Raw genomic sequence first — 27,787 nt, 5'->3', positions numbered from 1 at the left:
AAGTTGAAAGAAAAGTAATTTTATTTTTCTTATTTCTAGATAATAAAAATCACAATTGGGACCCGAATTTGTAAAAATAAAATCCCAGTAGAAATAAATTTACTATGTTTTTTAGTTGATAGTACAAATTTAATTGTAATAAGTAAAAAACGTGAAATAGTTTTTAAAGAAACATGTCAAAATTGAGATTATTACAAGTTACCTAATAAATTCTACTCTTTCTACGACAAATTTTCTTACTACCGAAAATTGTTAATTTTTGCGTTGTCATAAAAATTTACCTTTCTCCGTGTTGCTAACTAACGTTTACCATTTCGAGTTTAATCCAAATTATAGAAGAAGCTATATCTATTTCGATATTTACTTGTTGTTAGTCAAACTACTTGAAATTACAATAAAGTTTGACGTGACCTAAAAACTGATGAAAAAGCATGGAATAATACCAAGTATTTACGGATATAGCATAAACATATACGTGTTTGTAGGTACGTACCGAAGGAGAAAACTGATGACATGTCTGTCTTCGATCGGAACCGCTTTATTTTCTACTTTCCTTTTAGCTTCGACCAGGCCAATGTCAAGTGCCTAGCGAAGTATCATGAAAAGTGGAGCGCCGATAAACTGAAAACAATGAAAATATTGTATATTATATTATAAAGGTGTTACGCAATTAAAATGTAGAAAATTCCTAATACATATCAAAAAAATTTAAAGTATTAGAAAAAAGGTTTAATTGACAGCGCTCAATTTGTGTTTATTTGAGTGATTAAACAAACTATTCCAAAAATCAGAAAAGGAGCAGAGGTAGAAAGATAAAAGTTTATATTACTGTTAGCAAATAGTTAAGGATGCAGGTTGTTTTAGTTTTCGAAAATGCCAAGATTAGAATATTTTAATCATAATTGTATATTTGTTTATTTGTATCAATTATCCGAAATCAGTTCTCAATATTATTACTTGTAATTTCAAGAATCTGCCTTCACCAAATTTTTCTAAACTCTGTTTAATTCCTGCACTATTTTTGTGCAGGTACCTAGAAACTTTATCACATTTATTGCCTGTTCCAAAAAGGCTCATTACCATTCGGTATTTCCAGGGTTGGTAAAGTTCACTACCCTGACAATAGTTATGCAACTTGAAGCAGTTTCGGCTGGCTCATTTTTCTAGTAGGGATAAGAATTTAGATATTGAGAATATTAGTAAATTTAGAAGAGAACAATTTCATCCATCGTCTCGCCAACATCTAGATCAAGTTAACATATTTTATCACCTCAACATATATATATTTAGGCGAGTTCTCTATAAACCTTTAATTTGGTGTGCACTTGTACTAATTTAAATATAGTTATTTTCATTTTTTTTTCAGCGGGCGCAGCGGAGAAGAAAAGGTTAGAAGCGTTCAAAATGTGGTTTTACAGACGAATGATGAGGATACCGTGGATAGAGAAGGTTAGAAATGAAGAAGTATTAGAAGGAATAGGAGAACAGAGGACTCTATGGAAGTCAATAAGAAGTAGGCGAGATAAGTTGGTAGGACACCTTCTCAGGCATGAAGGTCTAGTCAGAGACATATTAGTGGCAGAAACGGAAGTTAGGAGAGGAAGTAGAGGTAGACCTAGATTAGATTACTGATCGCAAATAGTTAAGGATGTGAGTTTCTCTAGCTTTAGGAAAATGCGAAGATTAGCGCAGGATAGGAAAGAGTGGAGGTGCGAGTTCAACCAGTCTTAGTACTAACGACCTTATGATGATAATGAAGTAACAATGAAAATTTTATGTGAGTAAATATAAACAAACAGTTTTTTTGTATAATAAAATTAAATAAGAATAGTTTGAAAAATGCTCTGAAATAAACACAATAGAATTAACAAAAGTACATTGTTTCATTAACAAAGTACTTACAGGGTACCCGAATGAATGCTCCAACTGTTGAATGTCCTTATCGTTATGGTAATTTTGTAGATTTAAATCAAAAGAGAAAACAATTTAATGTTCCTTTTAGCTGCTGTCTCCTTGAAATGATATGTCAAAATTTCGCAAATGTAAGGATAATCTTGAAATAGAACAAACGGAGCCTTTTTGGATATGCTTATAATACTTATAATTTTAATAATTCTAAATTGATTCAGTAAGTCTCGCAAGAACAAGACCAAAATGTGTTAAACCAAGACCAATATCAAGACTGTATTAGTGTTGTTTTGGTCTTACGTTTGTTCACCACATCCGCATGATAGTTTCTGAGTAAAACGCGTCACAAATTCTATCTGATGTTTTGAGGACTAATTTTTTATTCTAATGAAGTTCTCATGCCGCCCGTAAAAAGTGTAATTACCGTATTAAACACAAGACAAAGTTGATTGTTTGACTTTCTGAAGCATATTTAGGTCACACAAGAGTTTATGTTATTTTTTAAGGTAATCACCGTTATTTCACTTGTTGGAACATTAATTTTAAATAATTGGATTTGATGACAAGCGCGATATTTATTTACCCATTTACATTCCGGCAATTATTGTCTAGAGCGATAACTCAAAAGCCAATTATTTAGGGTGGAAGTTTGCTTACAATTAGAGGAAGAACAAAATCCTACTGCTATTGAAAGTGGGAGTAAAACGTAAATTTTTACATTTTTTAAACCCTACAAATTCCTAAAATACACAAAAGTTTTACCTTAACATAGATAGAATAAATTCAAACAATTTATAAAGCAGTTACCATGTACTTATGTTTGATACAGTGTCACACAGAAGCGAATTTATCTGTTTAATTTATTTGGCATATAGTCAATTTAATATTATATTAAAAGCGAATTAGAAAATACTACAAACGCCGCGGTAAACGTCATCTGTAGTACGCTGCTACATTTTAGGATTACGTATGCTCCAACAAGGTCCGTTTAAATATATGGATATCTACTTGCTGAAACTAATCCCGGTGTAGCCAACTCAACGTGATAGGCACGTTACTATAATCGAATAAAATAATTCGAAGTGGTCTGTATTCTGTCGAATGGACCTTGTTGGAGCATACGTAATCTTAAAATGTAGCATCGTACTACAGATGGCGTTTAACGCGCCATTTGTGGTGTTTGCGCTGTTAAGAGATGATGAGATCCAAAAAGATCGAAATCGCAATCCGCGTGTGGCAGTTTCGACTGAATAGAGACCACTTCGATTTTATTATATTAAAAGCGATTTTATAATTTAGAATAACTTGTCAACAGTTTAATTATAGTTGATTAATAATTCAAAAATATAATAATAATATTAGCCTATTTTATTAGATAACTGGGGGACGTAGAAATGGCAGGTAACCATCATAGGATAAGTGAAGACGATACGCCGTCTCACCACCCTGCATCATGGTCATCATGAGTTCGACTCACGACTACCAACTTAATTTCTTACAATTATCGATTCCACTAGTTAAACGGTTGCTAATTGACCTACTGACACAGTAGATAAGTGGGTGGTAGCTTGCATTTTTAAGTAAACAATTTGTATCAGCAAACTTTGTACCAGTGACCTGATTAGAAATTTACGGATACTGTGTAACCATGGTATTCCACTTACACAAAAATTTTTTTGGAAAATCTATGACCGAATTTTCAACAAATTATTTTCATCCATTTTTGTTCTTGCTATTCAGTCAATTTCGTTGTCAAATTTTACATTTGACATCATTATAGAAATACGCATATCTTTTATAGACGAATGATGAGGATAACGTGGGTAGAAATGGTTAGAAATGAAGAGGTATTAGAAAGAATAAGAGAACAGAGGACTCTATGGAAGGTCTAATCAGAGACATATTAGTGGCAGAAACAGGAGTTAGGAGTGGGTAGAGTTAGACCTAGGTTAGATTACTGTTCGCAAATAGTTAAGGATGTGGGATGTTCTAGTTTTAGGGAAATGCGAAGATTAGCTCAGGATAGGAAAGAGTGGAGGTACGTGTCTAACCTGTCTTAGGACTGGCGACCTTATGATGACGATGATGCATGAAATGTTAGGCGATATTTATCTCTATAAATTAATTAATTTAAATCGTTGTCGTAATTTTTAATAATTTCTTATTACAAAGGTAAGTTAAGGAGTGTGCTTAATAAGAATTGACTACGCCAATTACGTTCTTTGAAAGACAACGCCTGCAATAATTGTTCCTTGATCTTTTGGTGAAGGTGTTGGCAAAAAGCGATGAACAGTAGGCCACATACAAGCTGCGCGGGCGTAAGGTGCCGCTAAAATCTGGCCAGTTGCCTTCAGTAATGCACCACACTCGCGAGGAGAATCTGCGCCAAGTTTTCCCGGTTTCCCTTACTTGCGACGAAAATTTCCCGAAATACGCGACAACGAAAAAAATTTTCGTTTAAAAGATCCGATAATTGTTTTTCGCTTGCAGATCTTACTTAAAACAGATTCTATTTGTCAATGTTAAAATTTTACAAGTAACAATGCAGATGCAGAAATAATTTGAAATTGTTTTGAACTCATGAGTAAATTTTCGAAATAAAGTGAAAAATGGCTTCGTGCCCGTTTCGTTTACCATCGAAAGGTAATGGATCGAATGAGAGGGGTGCAAAAAAGTCTCCTGTTACAAGACAGTGTTCGGTTCAAATTGCATCTATGGACGAGGAGGGTGGTGAAGACAATTGCACTTTAAACTCTAAACGGTTAGCTGCTGCTCTTCGCTTACTGACTTCACCCCCCGTAAGTTTACTTTTCTATTCATTCGTCCTCATTGTATGCAATAAACAAAGAAGATTTTCAAATCATCCGTAAATGTGTTTTTCCACAGGAAACTTTTATTAATGGCCATTAATAAAATATAAACATTTCATGGATAACACTTTAATAACATCGTGTTGTATTAATATACACTGTAAGCAATAAAATAGTACAATTATTGTTGTCATTATTTTCATTTGCCTAAATATGCTATTACTTTACAAGGAAATAACACATCAAATTTTGTTTTGTCCTAATAAAATACGCCCTTCCAAAAGAAAAATACGTATTTTTTACTACATCCATCAAAATAAAAAAATAAAACGTTTAACAGTTATATATAAGCACAGGAGAAATGTAAAAACAATTTCTTATCCAAATTCAAACAAATTTGATCTTAAAAGACCTCAAAGATACCAAAGTAAAAATTTCTGACTGAAAAATGGAACAAAGGTCTTTTGAAGTCACTGAATAAATAAAAGTAACTGCTGCGAAAGATATGTATTCAAGTTAAAAATATGCTTTTTCTTCTTCGTATGTTAGAAATAAGACTTTTTTAAACGTATTTACAATTAGTGCTAAATAGTGACGTAATACTTATGTACATGATTCCACCTAACAATTTATACTATATTCTGTCTGGTTTGTGTACAAAAATTCATAAATGCTCATAAATTTTATTACAATACATAGATAGGTAAGTACTGTAAAATTATTACCTTCATTTCTCCAAAATGTTTTTCAAAAACTAAACAATAAAAATAATTTTCTGACACTTCGAGAAAAAAGTAAATGGATTATTGCTATGAGTAATAGTTCGGGTTCTACATAATTTGTTTTCTTAATTATTTAGATTTTGAGTTTTTCCTTAAACATTTATGGAAGACACTGTATATGAGGAATTCCGGGGTTGCACTGACACAAATATGTGTTACCAAAGCTTCGTTCTCGACCACAATAACACAACTTGTGATGCCTAAAACCCCGAACTTTATTGTGTAACAACATCTGGGAAACCTGCACCCTGTAATTAGTATCAATTAAAAGCTTCGCTATGAATGAGTGCCGCATACGGCAATCGATACGGCGGTTTATTTGATACACACAAACAACAGCTTGCACATCGCGAAGTTTGACTAAATTTTACGAACATAATGCTAGACAAAAAAGAATTTACAAGAAGTTTCTGGAAACAATTAGGAATTTTTCATACGACATAAAAAGCAGTTCATATATAATAAAATAAATAATCAGCGATATAAATTTATGGTGATGTAAATAATCGGGTTATAAGGTAACAAACTGAATAGAGTGTCTTATAAGTAGTTCATTTTATTCACCTATCTGTAGTTAATGCATGTATAACAGGTAGAGGGCTACATATATAAGTAGGCTTTTATAATGCAGCATACAAAATATACGGTACAATCTTGTAAAACTTTACTAAGAGAAGCTGACGAAATCGCTTCATGTCTGTTTTAACATCTAAAGAGTTAAAGTGCTCAAACGGAAGTCACAGGGAACTTTATGTATACACTTGCTACTACTTCGGGAACTATTAATTTCGTGAATTAAGGCAAGACATGTTGATACAGTTCCCGTTATAATCAACGCGTAATGGGTTTATATACTTGGAAACTATTTTTTGCTCAATTTGGAATTGACTGGGTAAATTATCAGATTTTCTACCGCTTTTCTATTTCTCTAATTACCAGGTACGTATTTGGATGTTGCTTCTAAAACTAATGCATAATGTTACACTGAATATATTTACATACAGTAGTATAAGTTCACCTTCATCTGCTTAGTTAGTAAATATCAGTAGACACTGTTCATCAATAGTATTCTTTCACCTATTCACTTTCTTTGTGTCTTCATTTCGTCTGTCGGCGGCAGCACAACAGAAGTTAACTTTTGTAAACATTTTACTTATTTCTACTAAACTTTTATAAAGTAAGTCACGATCATTACTCATTGAGCGCCTTCATGTCATCATACGACATCTATCATTAAGAAATATTATCCACTACATTATTTGATATATACTTAGTGTTTATTACGTTTTTACTGTTGACTGATACCTTTGACTGCTCTAAGTGCAATGCTTTATTCAACATTTAAAATTGTCTCGTCTTTCTATTAGTATTTTCCCTCCAAGGGGGTGATAACGGTAGCTGCTTAGGTTTCCCAGAAATATATGTTTCAAGGCTATTTCTTAATACATATTTGAATTTTAATCAGGGGCGAACCCTAGACAAAAATTTTCAGTCTCTCTCCAGTCTCTCAGAGTCTTTTAAAGTCTTTTAGCGTCTCTGAGAGCGTGTCTCACAGTCTTTCACAGTCCCTCAGTTATTGCCTAGGTGTTTTTATGGATCTCTCACAGTCTCTGTATGAGAGACTCGAACGATAAAATTGCTAATTCAGAGATTCGAGTCTCTCACAGAGAGACAATGAATAAAGCTGAAAAATTGAGAGATTCGAATCTCTCGTTCAGAGACTGGATACGAAATGAGAATCTCTCTATGAGCGACTCGAGTCTCTCGTTCAGAGACTGGATACGAAATGAGAATCTCTCTATGAGCGACTCCAGTCTCTCGTTCAGACGCTTTTGACAGTCCAAGGGCTAGGATAATAAACCGCTATATCCCAAAACGGCCAAATAAGAACGAATTCAATGAATTCAACACTTAGTTTCAGGATTATATCAAACTATCAGCAAATGCTTTAGATGTACATATATTCATTTATCATGCGTTTTTCTTATACCTTACTACAGCATCAAGTAATCAATTTCTCCTGCATTTCGTTTTTCCAAAATCTCTCGCGTAATATTTTCAAACGAGTTGCTTCAGATATTTCTACTTCATTACAGCTAGATAAAATTCCAATACCCTACATAGCGTCGGCGTCGATACACCACAGAACGTAAATAAATCGTCAAAAGCATCCATGTGACGGTGACCCTCCATTTTGTCCTGGTAATCTTCAATCGACTCCTTGTTACATTTAAATTGTTTGAATGAGTGGGTAAGTTCTAAACCAGAATGAAAAAGTAAATTCGTATCTAAACTTTCACAGCAACAAAATTCATTGGCGATTTTTCCCTTTTAATCCAATTTGTTCAGTGACAGTAGTTGATTAATTTAGTTTTCGATTTTCAGTTGAATGTTTTTCTTTTATTTCTTGATTTATTAAATCGAAGGTTGAATTATGTTTCAAAGAGAATTTCTGATTTATTATAACTTCAACATCCGATACTTCTATATATTAAATATTTTAAACATTCGATGGCATTTAATATTAGACAATATTTAAAATACGTATTGGTTTCTCTCTCCCTAAAACTTCCGGGGAGGTATTTTTTCAAATGTTCACACCAAGAATCTGTTTTACGTCAACCTACAGTCAACTTCATCTTTCTTTGTCAAATGATCTTAGTAAAACAGCTGTTTAGAATCACATAAACACAGAATCGACAACTACGTGATGGTCTTATGAATAAGGATTCCGTTTTTCCTTTTTTCATGTAGCGAAGCATTAAACTTGACAAAGAAAAAAAAAAAGGAATGGTCAAAACTTATTAAAACATAACAAATGATCCTACTCTCAGCTCCTACTTGCCTCTTTTTGTTCGTTTTCTCATCTCTACTATTATTTCCTTCACTTTCTCTGAATTTGAGGTAATTTCATTCATGAACAATTTTATAGTTTCATCCAAGAAATAGAGGTAGGAACAAAAACTTAACCTGAAGCGAATAAAACTAAAAAACGTCATGAATAATAAAGAATAGAAAACGCAAGGGTTGCTACGTGATCATCGACTGCGCATCTATAGTACATTCTTTTAAGAGGACACTGAAACATTGAACAGGGTCGTACTTAAAACAACACACTATAAAAAATAATTCCAATTTTTACATTAAAACGAAAGTATTATATTCAATTTTGTTATTTTTCCTTAAAATTACAGCATGGTGGTACCTACATTAGTCGTAATACACAATTTATTATATTCGTTAATAACTTCGAACATTTTACATTAAAACCGTCATGGCAATTTTTTCAGTAGGTACTTATATGACAAACTTTTGAAACTATTTTAATATTCTTACGGATCTAACAATTTAACATAACATTAGTTAATAATAAAATAAATACATAAACTTAACAATAAATAAAGTTAACAATGCGATTATAACCACTTTTACTACTTCTCGTGACGGTAAATATTGAAAGACATCGAATTTATTGTTCTCCGACAAATGAATATCTTGCTTTTTTCAATTAATTTGAATTCCTATCCTGAGCTAATCTTCACATTTCCCTAAAATTAGAACAATCCACATCGTTAACTATTTGCGAACACTAATATAATCTATGTCTACCTCGACTCCTCCTAACTCCCGTTTCTGCCTCTAATATGTCTCTGACTAGACTTTCATACCTGAGAAGGTGTCCTACCAACGTATCTCGCCTATTTTTATTGACTTCCATAGAGCCCTCTGTTCTCCTATTCTTTCTAATACCTCTTCATTTCTAACCTTCTCTATCCACGGTATTCTCATGATTCGCCTGTAACCCCACATTTCGAACGCTTCTAACCTTTTCTTTTCCGGTGCGCCCACCGTCCATATTTCGCACCCGTACACCGCCGCGCTCCAGACCTACACCTTTAACAATATTTTTCGAATTTCTAAATTAACCGTTCGCGAGCATTCTCTGCTTTATGTCTCTACTACTCCTTCCATCCTGACTTGTCTGACTTCCTGATACCTATAATCAGCCATTTCTTCTAATTTTTCGTTTTCTGTTTTTATTTTCGCTGCTTCTCTACTTTTCTTCCCTTGCATACCAGTATTTTTGTTTTACTTTTATTTATTTCCATACAATCCTGTTTTGTCAATACCGCCGAAGAATGTTTTATAAAGTATGAAATGTTTGACAATTCCGAAATGCCACGATGCACTAAATGACTAAATGCCACCCTGGAAATTCACAATAGCCATAAGCATGAACCACAACCCCCGGATTGACCAATAAGGAACACTCTGACCACGTGCTGGTCGGTGATCACGCGTCTAGGTTTGTTTTGATTTGATCTATCTCTTGATATTGTCGGCCGCCAAACACAAGAAGTAACCAAAATCCTTGCGGGAAATCGGATGCTTACTGCTTACTACGCAGCGAACTGCAATGTAAAATTAGGGACGCTCTTACGGCTTGTTCCGTACTTTTTAAGCGTCCCTATGTGGTTTTTATTCTTGTTTAATCTTCTTGATTCTATCGCCGACATTATCCATCAATCCACCAATTTACAGGATTTACGAAATTGCTCTTAAATGTAGTAGTAAGTAAAAATCTTCGCTTAGCAATTTCTCATACGTATTATTTATGGGCCTTTACACAGTTTATTAGCTTTTCATTTTTTACTACTTAAGAACTCAACCTGTATGGCTTTCCTTTACGTCTACTATTTGATTGGTCGTTACTGTTCGTAACAAATTTCATTTAATTAAATTGTTGAGCGCTAACAAAATAGTCATCAAATAGTTTCAAATGGTTTGCAAGATATTACTTCATTACCAACTACTTCGATAAAAAGGTGACAATAAAATCCACCCTTCACTCACAAGCAACTTAATTTAATTATGAAACGTATTCGTAATTTTGTTCCTATTTTATGTATACCGTATGCGAAAGAGTAGACTTGGTTTAGGGAATTTTGATGTTTACACTATATGCGAATTGCAATGTGCTTACATGTACTGTTGTAGTGAGTTTTTCTATTCTACAATTCAATACTTGGATTCGTGACAGACAAATATAGTGTAATGATCGTGGGTTTAACAAAATTAACTTCTAAAACTGACGACGACAAAAACTATTTAATTACACTAATTATCAAAGAACTTAAAAGCACTATTAAATTATTACTAAACTTAGGTTATGAATTATTCTATTTATTTACACTACTGTTCATATTTCTCTACTCACTGCGCCATTTATTTCACTGCTGTCACTGCGCCATTTATTTCTGGATTCACTTCTGCAACGGTCAATTTATATTTTCTCTCTCTCGGCGATCGTCTCTTCCTTTAAATAATCTTTTGTTTACTTTCGGGAACTTTCTGGAAACATCCGGATAGTTTATTTTTTCTTTGAACTGTTTAACTGCTCCCCGAAAACAGGTAAGACACACACATTTACAAATACGGTGTACATGAAGAAGGGCGTCCGCGGCTAGTCGGCGAATCGATAAGCCGTTCACGCACATGTATGTCCGATTCCACACAAACACAGTCGTGCTCGCTACAATGGTATTGTAAATATTCTGTTATTATTTTTATTACCTACCGAATTTAATTTTTTCTGAAGCTTTTTCAATGTCGTTTCAATTTCAAATCGTGTTCGTGCCCTCGTCTTCTTTTCACCAAAATTTAATTATTTCTTGTAAGTAATAGCTACTTTTACCTTAAATTGTATTATCAATGAAATTCTGTGTTGTTCGTTTCTAGTTTTTGTTTTAAATTTTTGTCTTCACTGTCTAGAATATTCTTTTTAATTCTATCCTATAAATACCCTAAAACAAAAGATAGTACTATCAACGATACATAGACTTAAACTAGACTTAAGGGAGCGTTGTCACAACAGCACGATAGCGGCTATCAGCTTGTTTATACAGCAATAGCTTTTGTAAGAATTCCTGTCCCTATAGCAAGACTACCACCGTGATTACGATGCTTGAAATTGACGTAACTCTTTATACCTAGTTAACAAAACTAAATAAAGAATCCTCTATTAAAAACACATACCGAGAAGTAAAATATCAATTTATAAAATAATTTTTTTGTTGCAATTATGTGAAAAAAAAAAAACGCTTCCTTTAGAAGAAAATATTTCGTTCTTAACCATTAAGTAAATTCCGCACTTATTTGCATACTACCTCTCAAATTACAATTTCAAACACGTTCCTTCTATTGAAAAACCAAAGAATGAATAAATTGATTATTTCCGTCTCAAGGAAATTGCTTAGCATAAATTTTCTACCGTGTTATATTCAAAAACGTTTTGTTCAAAATCGCTTGTTAAGGTTCCGTGCCGTTTGTGCATCTGTTATGACCAATTTTTTTAGAAAGAATTTGAAATTCGACATAGTAATGTGTCTCGTTAACCTCCACAATTTGCATTGATTAACACTAAAATATTCGTAGAAAAAATTAATAAGGAAGGGCAAATTAGGTTTTGCTTTTTCCGAATTATTCTCTATTCTTTTTGTCTGTAAATTAGTGTTTGTATATATAGTTAGGACGATCAAAATTGTCTAGGTCCGCAATAAATTATTTGTGAGAAAGGACGTATCTTCTTTCTTGCTTCAACTTGAGACTGATGTTATTTGCTGTGTTTTGAACACGCCCTTGTTAAGTTAGGAAATGCTTCATGGCTAATACAGACAAAGTGAAAAGAGATAATCGAATACAGTAAAAGTTCCTTATTCATGGTTTCCTTATTGAGTCTGGCATCGCTGAGAGAGACTGTCGAGAGACTCGAGTCGCTCATAGAGAGATCCTCATTTCGTATCCAGTCTCTGAACGAGAGACTCGAATCTCTGAACGAGAGACTCGAGTCGCTCATAGAGAGATCCTCATTTCGTATCCAGTCTGTGAACGAGAGACTCGAATCTCTGAACGAGTGAATGAATGAACAATTTTATCGTTCGAGTCTCTCATACAGAGACTGTGAGAGATCCATAAAAGCACGTAGGCAATAACTGAGAGACTGTGAAAGACTGTGAGAGACGCTCTCAGAGACGATGAAAGACTCTGAAAGACTCTGAGAGACTGAGAATTTTTATCTAGACCAACAGCGAATAAGCAACACTAATACTAATTCTGGGACAGTCTTGGTCTTGATCGTGCTTTACTCATCACTAGCAGAAATTAAAAACTTAGATAAAGTTGATGTTGCTATAGAAGACCTATTTTTAAAAGATTTGCTTATAAATGTACACTGATATTAATAAGAGATAAAGTTTGGATAAAGAAAATAATTTCGAAAACCACTCTTTTGATCTCAAAAATTACTTCACCGATAATTACAAGGGATCATCCGGGTGGACTTAGACTGTACATGATTCCGAAAAATAAAAGAGCTTTTCGTTCAAATCAATTTTGCTATGTAAGGCGACGAAAAAACGGTCGAGTGAATGCCTTAAGGGTATATATATATAAATTGTTTCTCCAGAAAAAGCTGTAGATCTTAAAAAGGCCTGTAAAAGGTCCGCGACGACATATGTATACCTTTAGGCTAAGGTTAATTGACAAACTGATAAAAAAATAAAACTGAAGTCATTAGCCTAGAATTTTTCACTGCATGCGTAAAATGCTCTAATTTGTACCTTAGGAAGATTTGTGTGTTTATCAGTCTCTCAGTGAGCCGTGATGTACATACTTAATGGTCGAAAATTGCACGCATTGGTTATAAAATATTAAATGGCTAAGGTTTTGTAATATTTCATCCGAACTAATTAAAATGTTTTAGCGAATGGAAACAATAAAAAACTATTTTTACCTTGTAGCTGAAATGCGGCAAGTGGGATAGCTGATAATAATAGACAACACTCTGGAAATAACTGACTATTAAAATGTCTATTTAATAGATGTAAGACTTCTTTATGCATAGTCTAGATATCCAGGATGTTATCATTTGATTAGAAGGTTTAGTTAAAAATTGCTAATTTTGTGGTAGACTTAAATTTCTGCATTCTCTAAGCAGTGACTAGTACAGTCTAAAACTTAAATAATGACGCCGCCAGTGCTGGGTAATTCTACCAAAAAAAAAACAACAAATAATCAACAATAATAATGTAATAAGTTCAATAAAAACATAGTTAATGAAAATTGATAATTGAGAAGGTATTGGAATAGGTATTACGTACTTATTGATTACTATCCAAAATTATTTGTTATTTTGATATAGTTCTTGTGACTAATTTTTCTCATGAACAAAAATTCATCATTATGGTCGAGCTGTTACAATTTCTATCGCTTGTTGGTAGGTATATCAGGTTTACCGAGCGGCATGGCCTAAAGACCATTGCTTAGCATTCGGGAGGACGCCGGTTCGATTCCAGGTCCGACTGCTTTGGTCCAAGTTTTTCTGTGGTTTCCTTGGATCACTTAGGCAAATGCTGGGGCAGTAATATTCCACACATAATCTTTCATTCTCTTCTGTCTTCATTTCGTCCGTCTCAACTTTCTCACCTGAACTACCACCCACCCATTTCCAAGATTCCTGAAAGCAGGCTGAAGAGGGCTATCCGCCCTACCTTCCGGCGTAGTCCGGAGGGACTGCCCGCCCACCAGCATTACAGGCTGGTGGGAATAAAACACCCAAAAGTTTTTTTAAAAGTTTATGTCAGGTTCTGATTAACGATAAATTATGATTAGTATGATTTTGTCACCTTACAGATTGGAGAATTAAAAATTACGATGGTTTAATATTTAAACGGCTTTTTGAACGGGACTTAATGTAGTTCAGGACGATGGTAAGGGTGGTATTTAATGGAAATACCCCAGAACGAAGACATGAACCATTAACCTTAGTGGTTTTGCCGAGTGCTCGGTTTTACGGTACCGATCAAAATTACTATCCGGTGCATCTCTAGGTTACAGGATTATTTGAACAATGCCTTCCATAAATGGAATGTATGAAATGTCATGCAGCATCAACAACAGTATTTACCGTCCAAATTTGGGTGGCCTCAGGTGATAATATTTATTATAATTTAATAATTTTCGTTTAATTCGTATTTTGCTTTATTCATTATTGGTAAAAGCAGACTTTATATCAAATGCATTAACAAATTAATTTTATTTTTTTTGACAGTTTCTGACCCCGACATTTAATGTTATTATTCTTGTCAATTTTTCAATATTGTAAAACTTTTTTTAGTAATCAATATAAGAAGAAAACACTCAACAAAATCAAATTAAGTCTGTATTAGTAGAGACGTCTGTTTTATCTCATTCTTTTTATTCGCATCGGCTAAATGGAATGGACAAGTGGAAAGCATTAAATTTACATTTAATTTAACTTTGTATAGATGCTGTTTTAAAACGAGCGAATTTGTAGACTACGTTTAAAAAATATTCACAACTCGTGTTGGTGAGGGCCAAATCGTCACTTAACGCGACAAGGAATTTCAATCAAAAGTGCGACAAAGGAGCACTCCTGAACATTCTGTGAAAGTTAATTACTGAAATATTAACGAAAAAGCAATATTTTCAGATACGCTCAAGTTCTCCCGTAATTACGGCTAAAGGAAATCGAAATTTAAGTCTTTTCCTTCACCTCTCAAAACAGCTTTCTTTTTATTAAAACAAAGTTAATTAAATTTTTGTTCAACTAAAAATTAAAAAAAAGTATTGGATAACACAGAAAGAATTACGCATTTTATCGTAGGCAGAAAGCACCTGTTAAATATTAATCAGAATAAAGTAACAGTGAATCTTCAAAGTAATTTCAAAAAATGTTTTTTAATCAAAAAATCAACCCAATTACACATTTAGCATTAAATATTCTTTTGAATCAGGTAATTTTTAAAAAGGATATGTAGTTGATTTAGTAATATTTGCAATTAAGTACAGATTCTGTAAACATTACATAGACTTCGGTCGCTCTAATGTCCTAAATACATGTCAAGGACCATCAACTACCAAAATAAAACTAATTTACCCTATGTGCTTTTCTGTACCCTTGACAATTTGCCTACAAAATTCATGATGATCGATTGAGTAGTTAAAGCGCAAAATCGACCACATAAACCATTTTTTCTATCCCTTGGGAACAGTACTTTTCTGGATAGAAGGTACCCTATATGCTTTTCCGTACCGCTGACAATGTGTCTACAGAATTTCATGACGATCGATTTAGTAGATAAGGTGTGAAATTGACCACATAAAACTAAGATTTTTTCTATCCGTCGGCAGTATTGTTTTCTGGATAAAAGATATCCCATGTTTTCTTCTGTATTTTTGACGATGTGTCTATAAAATTTCATGATGTTTGATTGAGTGGAAAAAACGTAAAATTGATCACATAAAACTAATTTTTTATCTCTTTCTGGATAAAAGGCACCCTATGGTTTTCTGTAACCCTGACAATGTGTCTACAGAATTTCATGATGATCTATTCAGTGAAGGTGTGAAATTGACCACAGAAAACTAGTGTTTGAACACTGTCTTTTCAGGATAATAGGTCCCTATGTACATTTCTGTACCCCTGACAATGTGTCTAAAAGATTTTATGATTTTCGATTCAGTAGTCAAGGTGTAAAATTGACCACAGCACTAGCTTTATAAGCTAAAGAGTTTTGCTTCACTTTTTTACTTTTAAAAACTAGCCATGAAGAAATCCAAAAACTTGCGCGAAACGTTGGTTGTTGTTTTTCAAACGATAAACAACTCTAAACTCCTACTAGATTGACTCTAATTCTTCACTGCATACATTAGTTTTCTTTTACAAAGAAAAATCATCATCATTATAAGGTCGTCAGTCCTAAGACTGATTGGACACGTATCTCCACTCTTTCCTACCCTCTGCTAATCTTCGCATTTCCCTAAAACTAGAACAACTCACATCCTTAACTGCCAAAAGTAATCTAATCTAGGTCTACCTCTACCCCTCATAACTTCCGTTTCAGCTTCTAATATGTCTCTGACTAGACCTTCATGCCTGAGAAGGTGTCCTACTAACCTATCTCGTCTATTTCTTACTGACTTTCATAGAGTCCCGTGTTCTCCTACTCTTTCTAACACCTCTTCATTTCTAACCTTATCTATCAACGGTATCCTCGTCATTCGTCTGTAACACCACTTTTCGAATGCTTCTAACCTTATCTGTCCGCCGCGCCCATTGTCCATGTTTCGTACCCATACAGAGCCGTTCTCCAAACATACACCTTTAACAACCTTTTTCGAATTTCTAAATTAACCGTTTGCAAGCATAGAAGTGTCTTCTTTTTATTGAAAACGACTCGACGCTGCGCTATATCCCTACTACACTTTCCGTCCTGACTTATCAGGTTACCTAGATACCTAAAATTGGCCACTTCTTATAATTTTTCGTCTCCTATTTCTATATTCTTCCTTTCCCTAGTTTTTCTTCCCTTGCATACCAGTATTGTTGTTTTATTTTTATTTATTTTCATGCAGTACTGTTTTGTCAATATCGCTTCTATTTTAGTTAAGCTAAACTATCTATAACTCCTCCTTGGTAGATACTAATACTGCTATACTGTATAATAGGTACCCTATGAGCTTTTCCTCTACCCCTGACAATGTGTATACAAAATTTCATGATGATAGGTTGGGTAGTTAAGGCGTGAAATGGTAATAAATAAACAAACAAACCGATATTCGCATTTATAATATTAGTTAGGATAATTGATATAAGTATTTAATTACCATTTTAATTATTCTGATTTTGTTCGATTCTGTCTAATTTTCATATCAAAACAATTAATTAATGAAAAACTAACACCATAATATATTTCCAAAAACACTATCGATTGATGATGGTACAATGTTAGAAATACTTACCAAGTGTTACATGTTTTCGTTATAAATTTCTCATAGAATCGCTTTATCTGAAATGAAATTCTGTTTATTAGAACGTTTTATTATAATGTAGCAGACATATGTCGGCAGAAATGCAACTAAATAGAAGTATTTTCCCGTCAATAAGATATTTTATGTTCCAATAAAATCCCTCTTATCAACATTTGTGTTGAACAGGAGAAAGTCTCATCATCATAAGGTCGTCAGTCCTAAGACTCCAAACTCCCGTTTCTGTCTCTAATATGTCTCTGACTAGACCTTTATATCTGAGAAGGTGTCATACCAACGTCTTTCGCATATTTCTTATTGATTTCTATAGAGTTCTCTGTTCCCTTGCTCTTTATAATATCTCTTCATTTCTAACCTTGTCTATCCACGGTATCCTTAGCATTCGCCTATAACACCACATTTCGAACGCTTCTAACCTTTTCTTTTCCGCTGCGCCCACCGTCCATGTTTCGCACCCGTACACCGCCGCACTACAGACATACACCTTTAACAATATTTTTCGAATTTCTAAATTAACCGTTCGCGAGCATAGAAGTGACTTATTTTTATTGAAGGCAATTCGACCCTACGCTATTCTCTGCTTTATGTCTCTACTACTCCTTCCATCCTGACTTGTCTGACTTCCTGATACCTATAATCAGCCATTTCTTCTAATTTTTCGTTTTCTGTTTTTATTTTCGCTGCTTCTCTACTTTTCTTCCCTTGCGTACCAGTATTTTTGTTTTACTTTTATTTATTTCCATACAATACTGTTTTGTCAATACCGCCGAGGTATTTTTTATAAAGTATAATAATAAAATTCCGAAATGCCTGTAACACCGCCTTTCCTAACCTTTTCTTTTCCGCAGTGTCCACCGTCCATGTTTCGCACCCGTACAGCGCCGCGCTCCAAACATATACCTTTAACAATCTTTTTCGAATTTCTAAATTTAAGGAAAAGTCTACAAAATACAAAAAGTATGTTCTTAGAAAATGAAAAGGACATAATACGATTCTTTGTAAGAAATCTAAAAAATTTCGAGTTTTCAATAAACAAGCAATTGAATACGGAAACAATTAACAAAGCTACGAAAGTGCAGATGTCAAGATTAGGTACACAACCTTTACCTACTTCTTGCACACTTGATGATGATTTTAATTACTTAAGATGAGTAAAGAACACGACGACACTACCAAAAACTCGTGCTGTTTCAGTTTTAATTAGCTACTGGAAGTGAAAATTAAATCGTATGTAAATTACTGCCAACAGTACATAAACAATTACAGAGGTGTAAAGAAATACTGCATGTGGCTACTTTCAATACAATTTTGTCAGTTTTATACGTTTTTTCGAGGTCGCTCCAAATGTGTGAAGAGATGATCGATAGCAATGTATTTTACAATAAATGTTTAATGAAAGTAATTTTTTGCATGGTCTGTACAGAAACCCTGTTTACCAGAGATAAATATAGTTCCGATTTGGCTAATTTTGATCGTCTTATTGCTTCAGCCAACAATTTCTTGTATTTTTTATTATTTCTGTTTAATTTTATTAAACTTGGAAATTTAATTACGAGATTTACATTATGCTATTCTGTTGTCAAGATAAACCTTAGGATCATAGTAATAGCTACACACGGGAGAAAATGGTAAAAATCTTCTCCATTGTTAATATTGACATACGAGAGATAAAATAGGGAAAGAACAAATATATAAGACTAAAAATTAGAAGAAGTTACTTATTTTCGGTATTTAGGAAGTCAGATAATTTAGGATGAAAGGAGCAGTAGATATGTAAAACAATATAACAAAAAGAAATCACTTTAACCCTCTGTTAATTTAAAAATGGAAAAATATTGTTAAAGGTGTATGTCTAGAACACGGTTCTGTAAGGGTGCGATGCGATGGTGGGTGTAGCGGAAAAGAAAAGGTTAGAAGCATTTAAAATGTGATGTTACAGGTAAATGATGAGGAGATTACGGTTAGAAATGAGGAGATATTATAAGACTAGGAGGTTAGCAGGCGCTATAGAAGTCAACAAGAAATAGGCCAGATAGTTGATGGGACACCTCAGGCATGAAGAGCTAGGTAGAGATAGTTGATTTTTGTTCTATATCCAGTAGTAACAAATGTTCGCCTATTCCCCTTAGGGAAGTTTCAAATGTCGTTGGGTATTAATATATTTTGCAAGATTTTTCATTGTTAGATTTACAAAACCATATGCATGGTAATTTAGCAGCGCGACAACAACCTTTGGTGGTACGTGCCTTACATTGTCAATCCAAAAATCAATATTAGGTTCGTAATCAACATTGAAAAAAAATTTTTAAATAAATCAGATGAAGGATTCAATTTACCCACAAGTGTGGGGGTACTAGTAAGTAAAGACGTACCTACCGCGGAATTAGCATTATCTATTTATGCTCTCAAATATCTCTCAAGTGCGTAATTATGCACTCAACAAATACTTCACAGCTAACTTTTAGTTAAGTATATCTTAAAAAACTTGAAGAATAATAAGGCGCCAGGTATAGACGGGATACAGGCGGAAATTCTAAAAGATGCTGGACAAGAGGTTAGAGATCGTACGTTTAAGCTATCTAGTCAATTTACGAAACGGGGAAAGTTCCTGGGGATTATAAACGAAACGTGGTAGTAACCACAACTAAAAAGAGAGGCGCGGAAAGGTGCGAGACATTTAGAACAATTAGCAAGATGTTAAACATACTTAAAAAAGTAGGGATGAGTTATAAAGATAGAAGAGATATAAAGAGCAACAGGTAGTTGTACAACTGGGGCTGCAACGTAGATAAGTAAATATTAGGAAGGGAAGGGACAGCGATGCACACTATCACCGTTACTTTTTTATTTATACATCGAAGATACGATCATCATTAAAGACAGTACAACTGCAGCTATAGATATACAGGGGCAAAAGAAGGGTATGCATAGATATGCAAGGAGGAGTTAGGTTTAAATAAAACAGAAGCTGTATTGACAAAACAATACTGTACGAAAATAATCAGAAATAAAACAAAAATACTACAAAAGAAAAAGTAGGGAAATGGCGAATATAAAAAAAATGGCTGATTTTAAGTATCTAGGAAGTCAGATAAGTCAAGACAGAAGGAGTGGTAAGGATATAAAGCAGAGAATAGCAGATGGTCTAGTCGAAAAAGAAGTCATTTCTATGCACGCGAACTGTCAATTTAGAAATTTGAAAAAGATTGTTAAAGTACATGTTTGGAGCGCGGTGAGCGAATGATGAGGATACCGTGGATAGAGAGGATTAGAAATGAAGTGGTATTAGAATAAATCGAAGAACAGAGAACTGCATAAAAGTAAATAAGAAATAGGCGAGATAGGTTGGTAGGACACCTTCTCAGGCATGAAGGGCTAGTAAGTTATATTAGAGGTAGAAATAGGAGTTAAGAAGAGTTAGATTACTATTCGCAAATAGTAAAGGATACGGGATGTTCTAGTTTTAGGGAAATGCGAAGATTAGCTCAGGATAGGAAAAAGTGAAGGTGCGTATACAACCATTCTTAGAACTGACGACCTTATAATAATTATCATAGCAAAAAGTATAACTATTTGATATAGCGTGATCAACCATTAATTTATTAATAACTCTAAATGCCACTATTTTATGACAAACTTCACTTCCTTTCTACAATCTACTTACAAAAATAAAAATCTATACCTCATCATGTTTCCGTTACAAATACAATTATACAATTACTAAGGCTTTTGTGCCTGTTACATACCTAAATTTGTGAGTTGGGATTAACTTAATCATCGAGCAAATTGCTTGCCTAAAAAAGCAATATTAAGCACGTTTTCGTGAAAAACGTTATTTGACCTTTCCACCCCTTGAACACAACTAAATTACAACAATTTAAAACGACAGTTGAATTGTTCCCCGAATAGCCATTGAAAATCGGTGTTTCCAAAAATTGTTACTTGATAATAATTTACTGTTCGAAAACTGTATGAAGTGAAGTAATACTTATTGTTAGCTCTTGCCAGAGGAGAATTCAAGTCTCATAAGTACGTTTATAATGTATTATTGCCGGAGCAACAACGACTATTGAAATATCAGGGTGCATTTACAACAATAAACTGTTACCTACATGAATTGGTGTATTGTAATACACTGAATACATTCAAGAACTGAGCATGGAACAAGATCCCTTGTACATGAGGTGTACGGATTGTTTCAAGTTCCAATAGTGAAAGTAGCACGTTTATTTGAAAAACATCGAAATGGTTATTTAACGACTCAACATTATTCCAGTTTTATAGCTTTTTATGCAGTTCACATTGCGTTATACTGACAACGAGTATTAGGGGTTTCTTAATTTGATTTAAAAGCGATACATCAAGACCAGGATCAAGACCATGATCCAATTGCCATTAGTTTTATTGTTACGTGCGGTTAGTGATTTATTTGTTTCACCCAAATACCTTTAATTTATTATTATCAGGAAGTATTCGTTTTACCTTCATAATTCTTCATAAAATGGTAAATAATTTATGTACCTATAAGAAGCAGTTATCTCAATAATAAATGTAGTATGCAGATGTGACTTAGAATAAGTCAATTCTTAATGTTTAAATTTTAAGCTGTTATAGTCATAAAACAATATTTACTTAGATTTAAGAAATTATATATGTGGCAGCCAGATCCTCGGACGCAATTCTATCATAAAGTTTACTATCGTTGCTTAAAGAAAAGGACCTCTTGGACGATCAAGAAAGGCACGATGTTTGAGTACTGAGTACTGTACAATTTTAAAGAGGACCTAATGAGTATAAGTAAGTCGAAGAGTAACCCTCGGAGGAAGTTAGACGTCGTGAGGAGTTGGCTCATTCATGCAAAGCTTCTTTGTTTTGAGAATGATCTTATTCATTTTTTAATTTGTTTCTTTTAATAAATCTTGGGGGAACGTAGGGTACTATTTTTACTATTTTCTTATTGAAAAGACTAAATGTTTACCGAAATATCAGAGCGAAAACACACACTAATATCTCCTAAACTAGCCGAACTATAAAAACATTTTCAATAAAGCGTAAAAAAAGCATCAAGGCTTTTGCAATAGTAGCAGAAAATATGGATGAAGCAAGAAAACAAATAAATATACTGAAGGAGACGGCCGGAGAGGCCGGACTGCAAATATCATATGAATAGACAGAATTCATGACCAATAGAAAAGATGCACCAAGGTAAATCACAACAAAATATAGAAAAATTAGGGTAGGTTACCAAGTTCAAATACCTAGGAGAAATAATTAAACCAAATACCCTGGACAAAGAAGCAGTCCTAGCAAAAGCAAGAAAAATGGAACTGGCATTTCAGTTGACAAAAAATCTATATAGTAAGAAGTCTATAAATGCAAATCTAAGGCACTACAATACTATTATTAAGCCAGAGGGCCTTTATGCCTTAGGATGCCTTGCACTAAACACGGCCAAACAGTTAGACAAAGTAGAAAAAAGGGAGAGAAAAATTATACGGAAAATCGTGGGACCAAAGTATGAAGATGGAAAATGGAAACGGAGAAGCAACAAAGAGATCTATGCAAAAACAAAAACGAATAACAGATACAATGAGGAGAAGAAGAGTGACGTTCTACAGGCACATTAAGAGAATGGATGAAGAAAGACTGACGAATAGAATATTCAACTACAGATGGCATGGATCAAGGAGGTCAGAAGAAACATGGAAGAAATGAAAATTGTTGGAGAGTTTGTGGAGAGAAGACAAGAATTCAGAGAGAAAATTAGAAAATTCAAGGGTTTTCAAGAAAAACCAAAAAAGAAGACTGGAGCTAAGTGGACCGAGGAAAGAAAGAAATAACATACAGAAAGAATGAAAGATTACTATGTGGCTATTTGATAGTTTTTAAGAAAATAATTATTTTTTTAGAGTGAAGTATTAAGTATGTGGTTGTATATATCTTTTGGTATGTCTGTGAAAACTTTATTACTTGTATTTGTGTGTTTGGAATTTCTGTATTGTTGTATTATTATTGTGTAAATATTCTTTTCTTATAATTCTATTTCTAGACTTACTCTATTCTATACCTGCTCTATACCTATTCTTCAGCTAAACGACTATTTAATTGCCTACGTACTTTCCTATCATTCCTTTTAACAATTCAACTTTATATACTAAATGCATGACGATTACAATCCTTACTTTTCCTAATTGCAGTTTTATGGTCAGTTTCTTCGGTGATTTGGGGTCAAACTTAACTTCTCAGTATTTCTTCTAGACTAAATTTCCAGATTTTACTAGTATCTTATTGGTTCCCTACTTTCATTAACTTATTTCTAACTCCTCCTTATCACCCTTCTTACGATCTCTTTTCAAAAACTAAAATGAGTTCTGACTTATCGTTCCTAATTTAAACTTCACCATTCTACAATCTTAATTCTAGTCTTCATTTTTCGTTCTTGTTTATTAAAGTTTGTTATCATTTATTCCGCATTCTATTATTTAACCACCTCAACATCAGAACACACAACGAGACCAAAACTAGAAGAGAGGAGAGAAGGAAGAGGTACAATTTAAAAGCTACGAAACTTTTCCGGCCGAATTTGCCACTGTAATTAACAAAAACCCATTAAATCGATCGATTTGACAATCGCCGCTCGCTACTGCTGTATATCTTTTGTTTTTTATATAGCGTCCAAATAAATATTATATGAGAAAGAGCCCACAGGGCAGCATTTAAAATTAAGGACCAATCTTCATGACAAATAACGAAACATTTTTTGCGCTCCTTCTTTCATTTATTTCATCATAACCGTCTTTTATTTTTTTCTTTTTGATAAATTTAAGAACTTAAGCTGTCAACCCGCATCCGTTTTTCCAAAAAACAACCCGAACAAAGTGTGCCATAAAAGTTAACTGTCTCACAAAATATTCCACTGCTCAATTCACATTTCGAAGCCATTACTAAAGTCATTGTTATTCATAAACGGTAGTGTGCGAAACACCGTTGCGGGATTGCCCACAAAATTGACAATTTTCTTTGATGATATAAGACCCCACTATCATCATAACTTAGGTCGTAAATTTACCAAAAATCCCCACAGGTAGTAAACACCTTCACTTTATTTTCTACTACATTCATATAAACAAAGGTTAATATAAAATTCATTCTAGAAACTGTTTCAAATTAATCAACTTCACGAACAATGAAAATAAAACTTTATTGTCATCGCTACTTCACAATCTATATATCGGAGATGCAATTAACATTATTAAACTCAAGGCAACTGAATGTATACTAGTCCAGTCATATTAGTTTTTTTTTATTGAAGAAATGAAAGCAATTTTCTTCGCACAGTAAATGCAATAAAAAGGTCTAAACATTTCCCGAAATAAGATAATTTCAATTAAAAGAAAACATTGCTGTAGGTTACATTTATAAAGGAGGCAAACCAAATATACACACAGCACTTGATTTAATTAAAAGATCAAAGAAGAAAAGTTGAAATGTTGCTTAATTAATTAAAAATGACAGGTAAAGTTCTAAATTCACTGCTACTTCACGAATTAATGTACCTAGTTCCAGTTGAACCGCATATTTCCGTGGTTACCGCGTCAATTAGTCGGAAACTAAAAATCGTGATGATGTCTCATCTAAACAGTGAGTAATTATAAAAAATTCTTGAAATTGAAATTATTCATATTAGGAAATAAGTTATTGCCAAAAAACAATATAACTTCTTACGTCTTCGAACTAACAAATGTAATCGGTTCTGATTGGAATATTAGACAACGAAACTGACTATTTAACTAAAGCATCTACAAAATAAATTTCTATCCGAACTCAACCCCATTCATCAATCCCCAAATGTATTAAATATGTGTGTTCTACCACCAGGCATCCAAGACTTATTGTAGAAATAAAATTCGAACACCACATTTTTTTTTTAATGTTTTCGTGGAAGAGGGGAAATCTTCAAAAGACACCCAGCCGTCGGTACGACTGGGTAGTGTTGGAACACCACAGCAAAAAACTATATTTATAAGCTTAAACTAAAACTTAATAAATATAACTTATGAAGTTAATAACGATAAAAATGCTACTTGATGACCGAAGTTTAGTTTAAAAAGCAGTTTATGTGATGTCGATGCGACAAACGTAAAAATGTGAATTCTCTAATTCTCTTGTTTTCTAAACTGAAGCTATACCTTCCCTAAAGGTTCGATCATTCGGACAAGTTAAAAGATTTGCTGTAATAAAAGTTTTTGTTATAACATACTTGGAACTCTACTATTTGCAGTGTCAAAATTATTAGGTTTAATGTAGATATACTGAATTTTAACACAAATAAAATTAATATACAGTCCTTACAATGTGAATTAAAAAATAGATAAAAATAAAAATCCATTGTGTCAAAATCAACAGAAGTTTAGTATTTTTAATAGTTTACAATTTCATTGTCTTCTTAAGGCTTCTTCAAAAGAAAAGGTTATCATAAAGTATTAAAAAAACAAACTATTAGAAAGATTAATATATAAGCACTGAGTTTTTAATGTGAATGGAATAAGTCCTTATTCAGCATTTTATGGAATATAGATCGCGATTTCGATTTATTTGATCTCATCAGCACGCCATAGGCAGTCTCAGCAAATTACCGACCAAATCGGTAATGAAAATCAGACGAATAAACACAGGTTATGCTCCAAATTAATTTGACATAGCAAGTTCTTTAAAATAAAATAACGCATCATTGCTGTTTTAATAATTTAATTAAATTGTAAAGTTTACAACGGAAACAGATATTATAAAAAATACTTGTGCGCATGACTGCAGTCGCTAACCGAATGTATGAATAATCTCAACAACATTTAAAAGTATCGTCGACTCCTGTAACCAGCAAATCTGCCCCAAAAACCCCACAAGCATCAGAGAAAAGAACAATCATAAAACGATAAATTTCCGAACTTAGTTAACAAACGACGTTCAAAGTTTCTCTTTTTTAAAAAAATACTCAAAATTCGTATATAAGAAAAAACTTCAAAATTATTATTATTATCGACCATGAGTAAAAAAACTTGCCATTCGCGAATTATGTATTACAGCGATATGTCATGCACGTGAACTGCGATACATACTTAATTGGGAAGACTAAAACAAAGCTTTTATACTGTACAAGAAATAGTCTACATTGCACATTATTGGGAATTAGTTGTCGGTATGAAAACGCGCTGATTATTATGTATTCACATGGATAACCCTTTGGGTGTTTCATTCCTACCAGTCACTAATGCTGGTGGGCGGGCAGTCCCTCCGGGCTACACCGGAAGGTAGGGCGGAAGGCCTTCTTCAGCTTGCTTTCAGGAATCGTGGGAATGGGTGGGTTGTGGTTCGGGTGAGAAAGTTGAGACGGATGAAATGAAGACAGAAGAGACTGAAAGATTATCTATGGAATATTACTGCCCCAGCATTTGCCTAAGTGATCCAAGGAAACCACAGAAAAATTGGACCAAGGCAGACGGACCCGGAATAGAACCGGTGTCCTCCCGAATGGTAAGCAATGGTTTAAACCTCTATTCCATGCCGCTCGGTACATCGAGCCCTTGTACATATAGCAACCAAGAATGCTAGACGGTATTTTGTACTTTACCGAAATTTCCGATGATAGACAAAAAGCTATAAATTCCAGTCAGTTATTTATAATAGAGCGGTATGTTCTGAAAGCAATCTTTAATATTAATAACTACAAATATGGTTAAAGAGATCGAAGTAACAGATGTTGGAAAAATTAATTGTAACTAAATTATTTATGTACACTTATTTGAGTATTGAAATTTACTTATTATTTGTAGAGATTAATAATTAATGAGTTGATTGAAACAAACCAGGCCGTATCGACCGAAGTTATATTGTTGAGACAATAAAACTTATGAAAGACGTCCCTGTATTTCCTTAATTCTAAATAAAAGTATTTTACATAAAAAGTCGTCGGTAGAACATTGTGTGGATAAAACTTTTGGGAAAAATATCCGATGTCCTTTATTGGTTATCAGAAATTACTTCTTCTTTTTCTTTGGACAGGCAGCGTTTGTTCCGTTCCTCATTTTCGATAAGGAGCTTATGATACGACTGTTCGCAAAAGAAACGGTTCGATATCATGACGGCATACTGTCGTCTAAGCCTAAGGGAACGTGGAACGAACACTCCATTAACTAATAAGTTTCCAAACTGTGTTGTCCAAATCAATCGTCGTTTCTTAAAACCAAAATTACGGTACATCTACGCGGAGAAAACTGAAACGCAAAAATTACATTCTTCGATTGTAAATGACTGAATTTGCCGTAGAAATACTAAAATTTATTAGGTAACTTGTAATAATCTCAATTTTGACATGTTTCTTTAAAAATTATTTCAAGTTTCTTAATTATTACATGATGATATAAGACCCCACTATCATCA

General features: G+C 33.5%; 1 protein-coding gene and 1 long non-coding RNA gene across 2 annotated transcripts in view; one reads left to right on the top strand and one right to left on the bottom strand.

The window, feature by feature from the left end:
* Nucleotides 1–226: 226 nt before the first annotated feature.
* The window catches only part of LOC108740692, a 33,197-nt gene continuing 5,636 nt past the window's right edge, over nt 227–27,787 (bottom strand). The window contains exons 2-3 of the long non-coding RNA XR_001938394.2: nt 494–621; nt 227–418 (exon numbers count right to left, since the gene is read on the bottom strand). This is a non-coding gene — a long non-coding RNA (uncharacterized LOC108740692). The remainder of the gene's footprint in view (nt 419–493; nt 622–27,787) is intronic.
* The window catches only part of LOC108740637 (head-specific guanylate cyclase), a 209,841-nt gene continuing 186,351 nt past the window's right edge, over nt 4,298–27,787 (top strand). The window contains exon 1 of the mRNA XM_025976525.1: nt 4,298–4,706. Within this exon, the coding sequence (XP_025832310.1) occupies nt 4,518–4,706 (189 nt within the window). The 5' untranslated portion in view covers nt 4,298–4,517. The remainder of the gene's footprint in view (nt 4,707–27,787) is intronic.

This window comes from Agrilus planipennis, unplaced genomic scaffold (assembly GCF_000699045.2).
Source record: "Agrilus planipennis isolate EAB-ADULT unplaced genomic scaffold, Apla_2.0 scaffold21, whole genome shotgun sequence".
NCBI lineage: Eukaryota > Metazoa > Arthropoda > Insecta > Coleoptera > Buprestidae > Agrilus > Agrilus planipennis.
This window is presented reverse-complemented; position numbering and strand designations above follow the sequence as displayed.